Genomic DNA, 16,584 nt, shown 5'->3' on the forward strand with positions numbered 1-16,584 from the left:
ACTCTCATTGCATGGATTCACATATTCATTTGCGGATGTGCAAAATGTGTCTGTGACTTCACATTTTTGATACGGGTGTGTGATGCGTTTTGTACCTGTTCACTGCAGCAACTGAAGCAGAAATGTGTGTGTGTGTGAGTTTCTTCATGTGTGATTCGTAGAACAGGATGTGTGCCCCTGCGGTGAAGAGTGTGTGAAGGGTAACTGTTGTTTTTGGGTAACAAAAACAACTACTCATCTTTCCTCTGGTTTCATGACTAAAGAGAGGGTTAATGAAAGAAGAATTGTTTGTCAGCAACCCAAAAACAAAGTTTGTGTGGTCTTCCGGGAAAGAAAAAAAGAAAAGAAAGAAAGAACAGGTATAAAGCTGAGCTGCAGACACTGAAAGTTGCAGACATCGGAGTGAATTCAGACTGGTTGCAGGTAGGCCATTATTCATTACTTTATGGTGTGATTCAAGAAAAGTTTGTAAGGTCCATCCGTTAGCCCCAAAAAACGGATTCTAACGGCTTGGTCGAAGTGTAAGCCTTTTCAGTAATTTATTGATATCTAATTTTTAATCTGACTCTTTTTTTTTTTTTTCAATTTTATGTGACTCCTTTAAATTTGTTACGTTTGTAACTTAACCGCTGAACATAAGATTAGATGAGATTTAATTTAGTTGATTTTTCTTAGTATCACTTATTTTCAAATATTCGTTCCACCATGGGACCCGGAGTCGCACAGAGGCGAAGCGTCCAGATTCGCTTATCTTACGGACACACATTAGTCAGTTCTGATATTACAGAGGATCGCAGATTACATGTTTACTCATAACAAAAAGTGTAATTTAGTAATAGTGACAGTGTCAGTCAGAAATCAGATTTTCTCGCATGCTTGGCGCCATGTTCCCGTCATGGGATCCTCTGTATGATCTGCCCTGACAGAAAGATACTTACTCCGCATGCCACACTACTAGAATAATTATTTCAGAAACATACAGAATAAATCAAGATTAACATTTATTTTTGCCATACAAACTTAAATAAAAAGAATTTAACTCAAATTCATGGTACACTACTGATCAGTGTAGAAACATAAAACACAATCGCAAAAGGAAGAGTCATCCTTACAAGCTTGACTTTGAAACTTCTCATTAATTTTTTTTTTTTTTTTTTTTTTACAGAAAACCGTCATGCACTGGGGTTTGAATAATTAATACGGTTGATTTTTTACTGTTTCCAGCTGTATTTAGTCTGTTTTATCATTGCTTTTGTTGCCATTTTGTGACATTTGGAGTTCATTTTATGCTCAAAATGACACATTCATACTCAAAAACGATCCATCAAATATTGAAGTCTCTGTGTTCAGGTGCCGCTTTACTTCTATTATGTTCATGCAGTATCTTCACAATATCTATTGTGTGATTTACTTAGATATTTCTAAGTGTGCTTTAATTCAATGTTATATTTTTTGGGTAAAAAGTATTGCAAAGGAGACTTCAACTAAGTAGAAATTACTCAAGCTTTTACTGGCCAAGTTAAAACGACTTACGAAATATGGCAAAAATAGACCGGTTACATGAGCCTAAGCTCTTTTCAATAAAATCCATGCAAAAGTTAATATCAGATAATTTTAGAATACAGTACAGGATGTACCGAATAATTCTTCAGTTTTATGCAAAACAGAAAAATGACAAATAGAATATCAGACCTGTGTCATATGGCCAAAAATAAATGAAAAAGAAAATAAGCTGGACCTGGAAAGTCCTTGAAAGGTTCTTGAATTTGAAGTTAACCAAGCTGTGGGAACGCTGTATTAACAACTATCCAAACTGTTTTAGACCTAAAAGAGTCTGTGTAGGCCTATGTTACACTTAAATGTCAGAGAAAAGAACAAAATATACAATAAATATAAAAAAGTATACAGAATTCTAGCTTGGAGACTACACTTCCAGAATCTGTGAATAACTCAAAATGCCCCAGAACCGACTTGTGTCCCTATTTTCCGTGACTGGTCACATATGCATGCTAAAACCAACTTATAATTCACACCAAGTGATGTTTTTTTTTTTGGGAAAATGTAATACAACAGAAAGTTCTTGTATTTAACTCTCAGCTATTCCTTATTTGTCACACTCATACTCCTTGGTGGTCAAATGTGACCATACACCTTAAAGGATTAGTTCACTTCAAAATGAAAATCTCCTGATAATTTACTCACCCAACAGAGAAACTGCTTATCTATATAAAGGATAGAAACAATAACAGTGATGAAGGCTAACTTTGACCATGCTTTATCCTACAGTATATAAACTTGTGTGATTGTTGAGGTGGATGTGTTTCTCTGAAGCTCCTGGCTGTGAATAAACGCAAAGCAAAGGAAAGACTGGAATCTGTTTGTGTTCAGGTAAGCCACTAAAGAGTCTTGGTTCAAGTGATAGTGTCCAAAGGGGTGAATCCCATCAATTACTGTAAGCTATGTATTTTAAGTAAGGGTAGATTTTGAACATGTACATTTACTTACATATTAAAACGTATATTGACAGACTGACAGCATCTAAAACGTAAATCATTAACTTGTGAACAACTTAAAAGAGTAGGGTACAACAGGTCTAACGGAGCGCTCGGGTAAAAGGGTAAAAATCCTTCCTCTAAAAGTATGGGATTTGGGGTGAAAGGTGCCCCTGTTTTTTTCAAAGACACAATAATTAACATAATTAAAGCTGCAAGCAGCATTTAGCAGGGTTCAAGCATTTAAGGCCTTTAAGCAGTAAATTAGTTAAAACAGAGCTTAGGTGAAATGAAGTGATAAACTGACAAAATGTGATTGTAAATGTTATAATGGTGACTTTATAAAGTCTGAATGTGAATTATAGAACCATATTAGTGAGTAGTATGACAAAATTACTATTTTGACCAGCAGGTGGCAGCAGAGAACCACTTTCCAAGGCTCACTTTCATTTTAAAAGTGTTCTGTTTGTTTTATGGCACATTTTCCATGTTAACTCCTTTATATGTGCTTACACATATGCATTTTATTGCAATATAAATATTGATATATGAAATAAATATATTTTGACTAAATGTGATTGTAAATGTTATAATATGGATTTTATAATGTCTAAAAATGAATTAAAGAATAATATTACTAAGAATTAAGACATAATGACTATTTTGACCAGCAGGTGGCAGCAGAGAACCACTTATTGGCTCACTTTCATTTTAAAAGTGTTCTGTTTGTTTTATGGCACATTTTCCATGTTAACTCCTTTAAACATGCTTACACACATACACATTTTATTGCAAATATAAATATAGATATTTGAAATAAATTTATTTTGACTAAATGTGATTGTAAATGTTATAATAGGGATTTTATAATGTTTAGACATGAATAAAAAAAAAACAACATCAGTGAGTAGAATGACAAAATGACTATTTAACCAGCAGGTGACAGCAGAGAATGTATGTTTTTTATGTAATGGCACATTTTCCAAGTTAATGCCTTCAAACCTGCTCACACGCACACACATTTTGATGCAGATATAGATATGTGAAATAAATGATGGGTAACAAATTGCTTATTCCATGTTTTCCCCTTTAAAACATATTTTTCAGGTCTTATTGTAGATTGAATGTAATATTTGTTTTATTGCAAAAACATACTTCAAATTAACAAATGAAGTGGTACATTTTGACAAAATGTGATTTGTAGCGTTGTTATAATGATTTTATACAGTTTAAATATGATATATAATAATATCAGTGAGCATAATAAACCAGTGAGTGGTCTTCTGCTGCCCTCTGGGGGTTTGTAATTGTAAGAAATATATAATAGGCACATTTTCCATGTTAACTCATTTAAACTTTAATTTTGTTGCAGATATATTTTAAATAAATTATTTTGACAAAATGTGATTGTAAATATTGTAGTAGTGACTTTATAATGTCTAAATAGGAATTATAGAATATGATAAGTAAATAGTATGACAAAATGACTATTTAAGCCCAGCAGGTGGCAGCAGAGAACCACTCATTGACTCATTTTCATTTTGTAATGTCTGTTTTTCATTTAATGGGCACATTTTCCAAGTTAATGCCTTCAAATGTGTTTAACTCACATGCACATTTTGTTGGAGATATAGATATATGAAATAAATGATTGGTAACAAATATCTTATTCCACGTTTTCTCCTTTAAAACATATTTTCAGGCATTATTTTAATTGTAATATAATAATTATTGTAAAAACATACATCAAATGAACACATTAATTGATAAACATTGACAAAATGTCATTTGCAATGCTATTGTAATGTTTTTTTAGAGTTTCTCAGTTAAATCCACTTGGGGTTCAGAGTATTTATTTTTTCCCACATATCTAGTACAATTATGTGGTTTTGTTTCATTAATTCAGTGTTTACTTTTTTCTTCATTTACCCCGAAAGAATGGAAGTGAAATGTGACAACATGCCCCATAGGTGGGTACATTATAACATGACCAAATGACAGCTTAACATGTCACCTGATATAATCAAAAAATATACAAGACAAACTAAAATATTATATATTATAAATATTATATATATAATATTATATAAAATATTAATATTCAAATATACAAAAGTATTATACACAGCACACACACACATTCAGTATATTATGTAAACACACTTTTATTTTGGATGCGATTAATCGTTTGACAGGCCTAATTTATATATTAACATATTTTAATGACAGTATATTTATTGAACAAAAGTAAATGTAATTATTAATAACTATCAAAATAAACAGAAAATAGTGCAAACGTTGCTAAAGTGAAACAAGTATTAACTCTGTTGCCCCATGCTGGTTTTACCCCGTGTGTCTGTGGGGTAAAAGACCGACTTTGCCACCTCATATTTATAAGATTTGTAATGATTTAATCTCACACAAAATCTGTTGCTCCATAAATGTTCAATACAAACATATATATTTTCTGCAAACATAACAAATGGGAATAGTGAAAAGCTAAAAATGTTCTTATGGTGTGCCTTTAGTCCCGTTGTACCCAGCAAATGTTGATGAATCCTCATGAATTTAAATAAGGGAATTAATCAATTGATTTAGTTTATAATCAATCAAATTTATTACGTTTTCAATGCCATGAAGTTTGGGGTGAATTCAGGTGAACTGGGACCGTTTTTTACAGTGTATATATATTTTGTTTTGAGAAATGAACCCGCAACCTTTGGGTTACTAGTCTGACTTTCTGACCATTAGGCCACAATTTCCCCAAGAGAGAGAGAGCTTCTAAGCACTTACAGGCAGCATTTATTTATTATTGTGTCTTTTGGTTGGATAATTTTGTTCATGAATGTTTAGAGCGACATGATTAGGGTTAGATTTAGAAATGAGTAGCAGGTCAAAAATACCTATAGGCCTAATGGGATATTAACAACAATCATTGTCTTTGTACATTAATCTGCCTCTTACATTGTTAGTGTTAGTGTTTGTATGTAGGGCTGAGGGATCTAAAATATCTACAGCTGTTTTAAATGCTGTCATGTCCATGTTTTACATTTCAGCGTCTATAAAAATGTACAATAATGAGGTAGATGTGGCTCTCATGCTCAGTGGTGTTAATATTGACGTTCAATGAAGACTGAGAAAGTTAATTTGTTACTTAAACAAATTCTGTGTTTAAATTTCGTTATTCTGTGTGCTCATAATAATGCAGATTATATTCTGTTCATTCCAGGGGATCCTGTGGACCAGATCACATTTCAATAGAGTAGAACAGCAGCAACCAAAAGATCATCAAAGATACAGAAAATGCCTTCTCCATATATTAAACAAAAAACCAAAATTGTTTTTAAGAGTGCTGCTCCAGTGAGCCTTTTGTTGTTGGGTTTTCAGGCGGTTCTGGGTGTGAAATTTGCATGCCCATGTGATGTTAAGTGGAACAAATCTATAGCAGTGCTCATCGGCATTGTCCCTACTTTATTTTCTCTGGTGATGATGCTGCTATTTTTTAGATTTCTAGAACAGAAGGCCAGTGAAGGGTCTGAAGGACAAAACAGCAGAGAAAAATCTTGGCCTGAAAGAATTCTTCATTGGATAATTCGCTTCATTCCACCTGTAGTGTGGATCTGTGTATTCTTCATTGATGGGGATTATTTTGCATGTGGAGAGACAGACTGGAATGGAACCTACACCTGTGATACTAGAATCCATCCCAATTGTGTGAGTTGGTGCAAACCTGAACCAAAAAACGGAACAAATGAGACTGAACTATATAACAACACAAAAGAGAAGATTATTCTATCAAAGGTAAATACCAAGTATTTCCACCCCACTCTATACAAGATTTGTCAGAGAAGAATAAATGAAACAGAGATCGTTCAATAGACCTAATAATATTTCAACTGAAATAACAGGAAATATGTAACTCAGGACCTATAAATCGCTAATTTTATATATATATATATATATATATATATATATATATATATATGAATTTGAAATGTTTTCCACGTCAGTTGAAAATGGTTTACATATACATATAACATATACATATATACACATACACACATACAATTGTTTATATGTCATTAAAATAAATGTGAGTAGGTTGTAGGTTATGAACTTTTAAAACTTAGTAAGCTTCAAAACTATAGTCTTTAGACATTCTAGCGTTGTAACTACATGTCAAAAAACTAATTAACAAGGAAAACTACAAGGCACTACAACCACTGGTCAGGAAACAAGAAGAATACGAGTAAACACACAAAACAACAGGGTACACGTAATAACAGTTAAGCTGCATTTGTGGCATGTGGTGACATGATCCACATGTTTAGAAGTCATTAAAACATTTTCTACATGTGCTTCGCATGTGATCACATTAAATTATTGTGTTTTTTCTGTAAGGGAACTTATAGTTGTTGTTTTTTTGTTTGTTTATTCATTTATTTTTAAAAATTACTTATTCAATGTTTTTTGTTTTTTGTTTTTAGAAAATAGGTTATGTACAGGCCTTGATCTCCTGCGGCATCGTCTTGCTCATTATCCTCATCATAATGTGTAAAGACAAAGGGAGAAGAAGTGGAGAACAGGTGGTCACCTATACCAGACCTGAGACTGTTCAAATCAATCAAGGATCCTAAGCGAATGCTCCTTGATCATGGTGATGACACTGATGTAGACCGACAATTCAAAGAAGAATGAGCAAAAAAGTAGCATTTATTTTTTCTGTGTTAAACTGATGTGTGTTTGCACGCTTTGTTCAGTTTTGTTGTGTTTGTTCAGAGATTTCAGTGTTAGTAAATGTACTGAAAATATTATTAGACTGTCAATCGATTACATTTTTAATCGCGATTAATCGCACACTTATCATGATATTAAGCATGCACCATTTATCTCATTAAACATTCATGTTGTCATCATTTGCTCTCTTAAGCTGGTTATTCTCACAAAAAATTTATTTTCTGCAAGCTTCAAGGATCATTGGAGACTCCAAAAGGACACCAAATAACCAAATGATATAAGGAGTGCATATAATTATATTATATAATACATGTATACACACCTAAGCACCTATGAAAAAAGAAAAACTTTACAGAATTCACAGTGTATACTGTGTGTACAGAGCAACAACAATGAGATTGTTTTCATTTTAGACGAGTCAAGCTAAGATACTGAACAAAACCACACGGACACACCAAAAACTCCTAAATCAATGCCTAAACCTACGATTACTAAATGCTGCAACGTACACATGACAAATCAAACATGATCCTGAGAGTGTGTGTGGAAACAACGCTAAGTGAAGTTCCTAAACGTAATTTAGGGAGGAGTTAGCCCATCTCATCTTCCAATCAACAGCCGACAGCCAGAATATATAAGCAGCTGCTTACCTCTCCTCAGTCTCCTCACACCATCTCCCAAACTCTCATCTTCATCTTTGGTACCTTACCCTACACAATCATATCCTATATTTAGTCACTGTGGGGGAATCAGAGCTCCAGTTGAAGCGGCTTCATCGAGCCCTCATCAGTGAACAGAAAGACAAATAAGTTTAACCTAATATCTTAAGATTATATGGGCAAACGAACTCGTGAATGTAGGGGAGACCGAGTATGGTTGTAACACTTTTTTCTTCAGCTCCTAAAACTACACTTTTTTTTAGCTTCACGTCTGAAACTTTTAGGCAAAGTACCCATATTTGTCTACTACAAATGGCAACAATTTAAATTTCTTCAACTATATCACAGACTTATACAAATTGGTCCTTTGTTAAAACCTACCCCACTACTGGGGTAAGTTGTAACACACACTGGGGTAAGTTGTGACAGTAGACAATATGCACAAAAACTAAGGGTACTCCAAGTGATATGCCACAACAACAGTTTTATTTTAAATGAACGGCTGCAACAATAAAATGTGTGAATATGTGCATATTGTGTGTGTGTGTGTGTGTGTGTGTGTGTGTGTGTGTGTGTGTGTGTGTGTGTGTGTGTGTGTGTGTGTGTGTGTGTGTGTGTGTGTGTGTGTGTGTGTGTGTGTGTGTGTGTGTGTGTGTGTGTGTGTGTGTGTGAGAGCAAATTAACATAAACATAGGCATTCTGTAGAATTATTAATATCACAAAAATGTTCTTAGTTGTATGTAAGTGGATGGTTGTTTCAAAACATGTGGCACAACCTACCCCGCCACTGTCACCCATTGTTTAGCTAGCTGTTTTAGCATGGTGCTTTGACATTAGCAGGAGGTTGATACACCATTCTTTAATAGAGAAACTACACTTTGACCTGATATAACTCATACAACATTATCTACAACGTATAAATACTAAACAAAATATTATCTTGTTTTTTTAGAATGAGATTTTCTGCTGTAGCTTCAGGAGAGATAGCAACACAGACTGGAAAACCTCCATGTGGGATTGTAAAGAAAGCTGAGGAAACTGAAACTGTCACATGACTCCTATCTTATCCGTGATTCGTGGAATTGGTAGTGTTACAACTCTCCCCGTGTTACAACTATACCCGTGCTCCCCTACTGAAATGTGTCTGTACATGAATGCAGCGTGCGGTCAGTGATTGAGAGAGCGCACACACACGGTTTGTTCTTTGTGCTTCAATATACCAGACTCTCATGTGCTTACTGTACGACTCCTGTACGGCACCAAAACTGTGCTCTTCAGAAACAATCACAGAATACAACGAGCTTGTGTTTTAAAGCAAAGCACACAGTAGCTACGTTGCCATTACAGATTTGCACAAAACTTTTCAGTATTTTCTAAAAATCGATAAAAAAATGACGGAGTATTGTGAGTTGTTTCCGCTGGAATAAGGAAAAAATCCATCAAAAGGTGCCGACAACTTTGTCGGACAGTGGGTTAAAGAAAACGTAGCCTATTTAGTTTCATATAGTTAGGCTATGTCTAAATATTATAATTTTTTTATTTCATATGTTGATTATGAAAAGTGAGCAGCATAAGTAAGGCACATAATCAGATGCGCATATGTCTGGGGACATGGATTTTGAGCACTTCATTGAATTGTGTTTCCTAGAAAGTCTTTCTTTAACATTAATTTTGTTTTGTATACATTGTATTTTAATTTTGATCAATGTTTAATCAACTATTTGGCTATATATTTAATAAATAAGAAGCAAACCAAGGTCGTCGGGAATGGATTGACTTGCATAACTGTTTCTTTGAGCAAGGCTGAAACTATTGCGTCTTTCTGTTTTAATACATTTCTTGAATATATGTCTTAATTACAGTAGGCCTATAGATAGTTATGATATTTGTGGTTGCACCGGGTCCGTCATTATAAAGTTAAGCCACTTTCCTTATTAGGAGAAAATATATGTTGTTTTAACAACATAAGATTTCGTTATTAGACATACTTGAGTAGAAAAAAAATTATATGTAGGCCCTATGTGGGAGCAATGCGTGACTGTACCAGGTGACCTGTAAAAGCGCAAAAACTGTTTCCATTGCAGTTTTGTGCAAATTTCCTTTTTCGAATTGCCTGAAAAACCACCTCATGCGAGCGTAAAATCTTTTTTGCGATATATGGGAGTTTTAGTGAAATTGACGCGTTTCCATTGGGCGTATCTTTAATTCGCCATTTCAATTTGCGCAATTTGAAGGGTAATGGAAACGCGGCTACTGTAATGAATAATTCACTAAAACACAATGTGAGTCTTTATTCTCTCTGATATGTCTGATGTGATCAGGCTGGTCAATGGTTTGCTGATCTTTACATTAGCGCTGCTTTGGACTGTTTGAATTAATTAAATTAATGGACCACTGAAAACTTTCGGATTAAAATGGCCTGATCACAAACAGAGAAGCATTGACAGCACCAATATAAACCCAACCTTTGTCTGTCAGTAAAGAAGGATGAATCAAAGCCTTGGGCTGATGCCTAGAAATATAACAACACATACGTATGCAATTGTCAATCGGTGAGTCCATGAAAATCTGTCATCGTCTCACTGCCAGCTTATCTCACTACCTCGGTTCCTTCCACCGACTTGAAATGGTCTGTTGTTCATGTCACAAATGTCTTCTTCTGCAATTACAGGGAAAACTCAATTCTGCATTAATGTTCAGGGGAAGAAATGTCCCCGGTTGACTGATTAACAGAGCGAATATCCTTAATTTCGTTCTAACACTGCGAGAAATGTCTAATCAGGGCCCTGTCACTAGTCAGCTTCTCCAGATGAGCCTTAATTCAGCCATCCTGCCGGTACTTTGATCAATCTGTGAATTATGCCCTGTCCTCTGGGAAGCTCGCGGATATAAAGACGTATAGCGGCCAGGCGGCTCTGTGTGTTCTGCAGGGTGTCCGGTAGAGATAACCAGACCGCTTCCTCCCATGAAGAGCGGAAAGCGCTCATTTGAATATATTATACAGGTGTCCTGCTTTCTCGTTGAGGACGAAAAAAATCAGAGCAATAATAAGCAGAAGGGCAGAGGCTACATCCTTGATCTGTCTTCTCTGTCCTGACCGTTTCATTTATTTTTAAACAGTTATTTCTAGCAGACGAAGTCCCACACAACTTGTGTTTTTCTTAAATGCAACTTCTGTGGAGTTCGGGGCTGATAATTGTGTTTCTTTCTATTTAGATGCAAAACAGTTCATTACAGCTGTAATGAATTTGTGAGCCCTATTTGCATCTGATGAAAAAGAGTATAAGGCCGTTTTATAATAGGTAATTTCAACAATATCGCCTGCATCTGCTTTCAGCCTGAAATCAAAAGTTAAAGTTCCTCAGTGCATCTACTTGAGAATAGTTTGCAACGCACTGATGGTTCGCTTATAATTACAAAACTAAATCAGGCCGTACCTGCAGGGACGCTCGGTTAGACAGCTGTCTAACGCACAGAAAAGCCAGATCACTGCAGCTTTAGGCACAACATCAACACATTTAGCTGAAGCCTAAGAGAAACTTTGAAACTGAACATCTCAAATAAAGAAGATTGCACACAGTTTATGTCGATTTCTATATAGGCACATCCTTGAAAATCTTGGCTACAAAAAAACTGTCAAACATTTCCAGACTCTAAAAAATGCTGAGTTAAAAATAACCCAAGTTGGGTTGAAAATGGACTAACCCAGCGATTGGGTTGTTTTAAGCCAACATTTAACCCAACCGCTGGGTTAAAAAAAACCAATTGCTGGGTTAGTCCATTTTCAACCCAACTTGGGTTATTTTTATCCCAGTATTGTTTAGAGTGCACTGTTGATTTTACCATTGCTATAAAAGGGGGCAAGTTGTGACACTGAAATGTGCCATTAAACAGCACTATTTAAACTGTTCAATAATTATGAAACACAAAACAATGCATAAAGCTGCATAAATGTAGTGTGATATACAAGAAAAAAAAGGAAAAGTGAAAATAACATTTTCTTAGCGATAGAGGATATTTACACTGTGCAAATAGTGATATTTTATATTTACTCCATGTAAAAGTAGTAGTTCTTTGCAATATTTGTAAATAATTAGATGCTATTTATACTTTATTTTGACAGATACACTATTTGCACCTCAGTGTTGTTGTACATCAACAGGATGCAATAATAACAGTGTAAATATTATATTTATTAAAATATTAAATGGATGCCGCCTTGATGGGACAATAAAAGCCCTCCCTACACTCTAAAAAATGCTGGGTTAAAAACAACCCAAGTTGGGTTGAAAATAGACTAACCCAGCGATTGGGTTGTTTTAAGCAAACATTTAACCCAACCGCTGGGTTAAAACAACCAATCCACTGGGTTAAAACAACTCAATTGCTGGGTTAAAACAACCCAACCGCTGGGTTAGTCCATTTTCAACCCAACTTGGGTTATTTTTAACCCAGTATTTTTTAGAGTGTATAGGATGACTTGAGGGTCTTAAGAACTACACTCTACAAAAAATGCTGGGTTAAAACAACCCAACTGCTGGGTTAGTCCATTTTCAACCCAATTTAGGTTATTTTTAATCCAGCAATTGCGTTGTTTTAAGCAAACATTTAACCCAACCGCTGGGTTAAAAAAAACCTTTCACTGGGTTAAAACAACCCAATTACTGGGTTAAAACAACCCAACCGCTGGGTTAGTCCATTTTCAACCCAACTTGGGTTATTTTTAACCCAGTATTTTTTAGAATGTATAGGATGACTTGAGGGTCTTAAGAACTACACTCTACAAAAAATGCTGGGTTAAAAACAACCCAAGTTGGGTTGAATATGGATGGGTTGGGTTGTTTTAAACAAACATTCAACCCAACCGCTGGGTTAAAACAACCCATTCACTGGGTTAGTCCATATTCAACCCAACTTGGGTTGTTTTTAATCCAGCAATTTTATTGTAGTATGACCAACTAGCTGTTAGTTATAGGGGTAATCAGTCTTACTTTTCTGTATCAAATTAGACCAATCCATATTTTATGTAACTGACTTTATGATACACTCTAAAAAATGCTGAGTTAAAAATAACCCAAGTTGGGTTGAAAATGGACAAACCCAGCTGTTGGGTTGTTTTAACCCAGCGATTGGGTTAATTTAACCCAGCAATTGGGTTGTTTTAAGCAAACATTTAACCCAACTGCGGGGTTAAAACAACCCAACCGCTGGGTTTGTCCATTTTCAACCCAACTTGGGTTATTTTTAACCCAGCATTTTTTAGAGTGTAAGTTATGAACAGTCTTAAAGAAATAAAAAAGACTGCTTTTCCTTCAGACATCTGTGCAGTTTCAAAGTCCATACCAAGAGGATACAATATAAGAAATAACTATAAGACAAAGAATAAAAGTTTATTCACCATGATCCTAAGAACCGTGAACTCACCATATACACAAAACTACCATCCCCATTAAAGGGACAGACACGTTTGAGAAGTGTCACATGTCTTCCAGTGAAAGTCTACATTTCCTCTTTTTCCTTTGAGCCGCTGTATAATGAGCACGAATGCGGTAAATGTAAGATCCCATCTCTCCTTGTTCATAGAAATCTGAAGCACTAATGTACAAAACGAGAATGTGTTTTGAGGAAAATAACCTCATCATTCCGTCTGACATTTTTAGGAAGAGCTAAATAGTCCATAAATTTGAACATAAAGTCATAAATGCCAGAATATGGCAGAAAAGGGAAGAAAAGTTCAAATTGTAAATGTGCTGCTGTGAATAATGAGATCTCCAGCAGAATCCAGAGAGAGAGAGATCTGACTGTAAACAGAACGAAAGTAGAGTGAGAGAGAGAGAGAGAGAGAGAGAGAGAGAGAGAGAGAGAGAGAGGAGTGAGAAAATGACATTTAATGCTGGTATGTGGGAAAGGGATGCTATGTTAGGATCGGGTATGAACCTCTATGGTTTTATTGGGTTGCATTAGCATACCACGACCCTGATCTCAGCCCCTGTAGGCTTATGAATATACATGCACGTATTAAATGCTTGCTTTTATTATTACGTAATGAAAGCCTGTGCACTGCAGATCCGATTCATGGAGCATCTGTTCAGATGCATGAATACAATTATACAATTATGTTGTGACACTGGTCACTGCAGGCTTTTCTTCCGCTGTCAGACTCATGAGCAAAATGACAGGGGAAGAGAAGAAGAAAACGGGAATCTGGGCTTAAACTGAGCTTAACTGACAGTCTAAGCCAATGCTAATGTTATCTCTGTGATTTAGTCTTGTGTGGGCTCAGCGCTCACGGGATCATTGCACATTGTGACACTCGTGGATTTACAATGGAAAACTCTCCTCAGAGCTGCACAAATGTCTTCATTTCTCTCCCTTTTTGAGGGATGCTAATGCCTGTTTAAGTGGCTCAAATGCATTCCTAGATATGTCAGATTTGATAGTTCCCCTAATGTTTCACTGTTTACAGCCTGTACAGGATTTTTGCAATGGAAGGTGTTGGGAAATGCTGAGTTTTTCAGCTAAACTGTCTGTGCTGAAGACATATTAGCTCATCCTAATTTCAAGTATCAATCAGAAGCGCACAATGATTGTCAAAAGTTTTAATAAAACCTCCCTTTATGGTGCTGCTGTATAGTTTGGTGATATGTGAGTCAAGTGATGAATGTTTCTTTCCCTCCTACAACACCCTCAATGAGTCGCTCAATAACTCATGCATTCATATTATGAGCCCTTATCTCACTAGATTTGGAGCTCATAACAGCTCAATATTTGAGTTTATTCACCTTGTCCAAGGTTTCATGGTAATAATAACCATAATGACGTTTCTTGCTCTCCTTCTGTTTTTCAGATGAGTTCAAGGCCTTTCTCAAGAAGTTGCCAACGGATCATTTTTTAAACACGTCTGCCGTCTTAAAGTTCTGGACGTCAGATCTGGTCCTGCAGAGACGTTATGGTCTGCTGGAGGCGAGCACTAAAGTGGTGCTGGGAAAAGCCATCAAGATCGTGCGCAAACTCTTCGCTCTCAGCAAGCGCTGTCCCACACAGCCAAAGATCAGCCTGCCTAGAGAGAGGTACAAAGCCATACGAACATTTGTTGTTGTTGTTGTTGTTGTGGCAAATCATACTCTCTAAAAAAATGCTGGGTTAAAAATAACCCAAGTTGGGTTGAAAATGGACTAACCCGGCAATTGGGTTGTTTTAACCCAGCGATTGGGTTGTTTTAAGCAAACATTTAACCCAACCGCTGGGTTAAAACAACCCATTCACGGGGTTAAAACAACTCAATTGCTGTGTTAGTCCACTTTCAACCCAACTTGGGTTGTTTTTAACCCAGTATTTTTTAGAGTGTACACCGACCCCTGACCCTACCCAATAAATGCTTTTATTATTTTTAATCATTTCGTTAGGCACTTAATTTCCATTTCTAGAATATTTTCTTCATTTTTATTGAGAGTAAAGGCCTTTCTGATGTGATGTGTGATGGGAAAAGGGAGAAGAGCGAGCTCTGCAAAAGGCGGATTCGAACCCGAGTCGATCGCGTCAAAACCAAGATCCTTAAACCTTACGCTTTACTGACCGCACCACTGAAAACATTGACATATAATTGTTATATTTTGAATCTTGTTTGTCCCAAACAGGCATTGTTAGGCGGAGCTAGTGCGAATAACACTTGCCAAAAAGGCACACTATTTGCACTTTGGTGTAAACAGACACTCCGGGGAAAAAAACTGTTGTTTTGCCAAAAAAAGGTGATTTATTAAATAATTGGACTTATGACTGAAAACCTTAGTTAGAGACATTAGTTAGAAACCTACACTAGAGAGGTACAAAGCCATTTGAACATTTGTTGTTGTTGTTGTGGCAAATCATACACTCTAAAAAATGCTGGGTTAAAAATAATCCAAGTTGGATTGAAAATGGACTAACCCAGCAATTGGGTTGTTTTAACCCAGCGATTGGGTTGTTTTAAGCAAACATTTAACCCAACCGCTGGGTTAAAACAACCCATTCACGGGGTTAAAACAACTCAATTGCTGGGTTAGTCCACTTTCAACCCAACTTGGGTTGTTTTTAACCCAGCATTTTTTAGAGGGTACACCGACCCCTGACCCTACCCAATAAATGCTTTTATTATATATAATGATTTCGTTAGGCACTTAATTTCTTTTTCTAGAATATTTTCAGAATTTTTATTGAAAGTAAATGCCTTTCTGATGTGATGTGTGATGGGAAAAGGGAGAAGAGCGAGTTCGGCAAAAGGCGGATTCGAACCCGAGTAGATCGCGTCAAAACCAAGATCCTTAAACCTTACGCTTTACTGATCGCACCACTGAAAACATTGACAAATACATGTTATATTTTGAATCTTGTTTTTCCCAACCAGACTTTGTTAGGCGGAGCTAGTGCGAATAATACTTGCCAACAAGACACACTATTTGCACTTTGGTGTAAACAGACACTCCGGGGAAAAAACTGTTGTTTTGATTAAAAAAAATGGATTTATTACAACCCCAAATCAGAAAAAGTTGGGACAGTATGGACAACGCAAATAAAAAAAAAAGAACTGATTTCTAAATTTACTTTGACTTGTATTTCATTGCAGACAATATGAACACAACATTTTTCATGTTTTGTCTGGTCAACTTCATGTCATTTGTAAATATGCATCCTTTCCTGTCATTCAGACCTGCAACACA

General features: G+C 35.8%; 1 protein-coding gene and 1 long non-coding RNA gene across 2 annotated transcripts in view; both read left to right on the forward strand.

Moving 5' to 3' along the window:
* Window positions 1-16,584, forward strand: part of brinp2 (bone morphogenetic protein/retinoic acid inducible neural-specific 2) — a 220,415-nt gene that overhangs the window by 191,258 nt on the left and 12,573 nt on the right. Inside the window, exon 7 of the mRNA XM_079819006.1 lies at window positions 14,736-14,958. Coding sequence (XP_079675132.1) covers window positions 14,736-14,958 — 223 coding nt within the window. The remainder of the gene's footprint in view (window positions 1-14,735; window positions 14,959-16,584) is intronic.
* LOC307127630 lies at window positions 174-7,407 on the forward strand. Its single transcript, XR_013816668.1, has 4 exons — window positions 174-423; window positions 2,287-2,388; window positions 5,722-6,293; window positions 6,980-7,407. It is a non-coding gene; the product is annotated as an uncharacterized lncRNA (long non-coding RNA).

The sequence above is a fragment of the Gobio gobio genome (assembly GCF_949357685.1).
Source record: "Gobio gobio genome assembly, chromosome: 6".
NCBI classification, from domain to species: Eukaryota; Metazoa; Chordata; class Actinopteri; order Cypriniformes; family Gobionidae; genus Gobio; species Gobio gobio.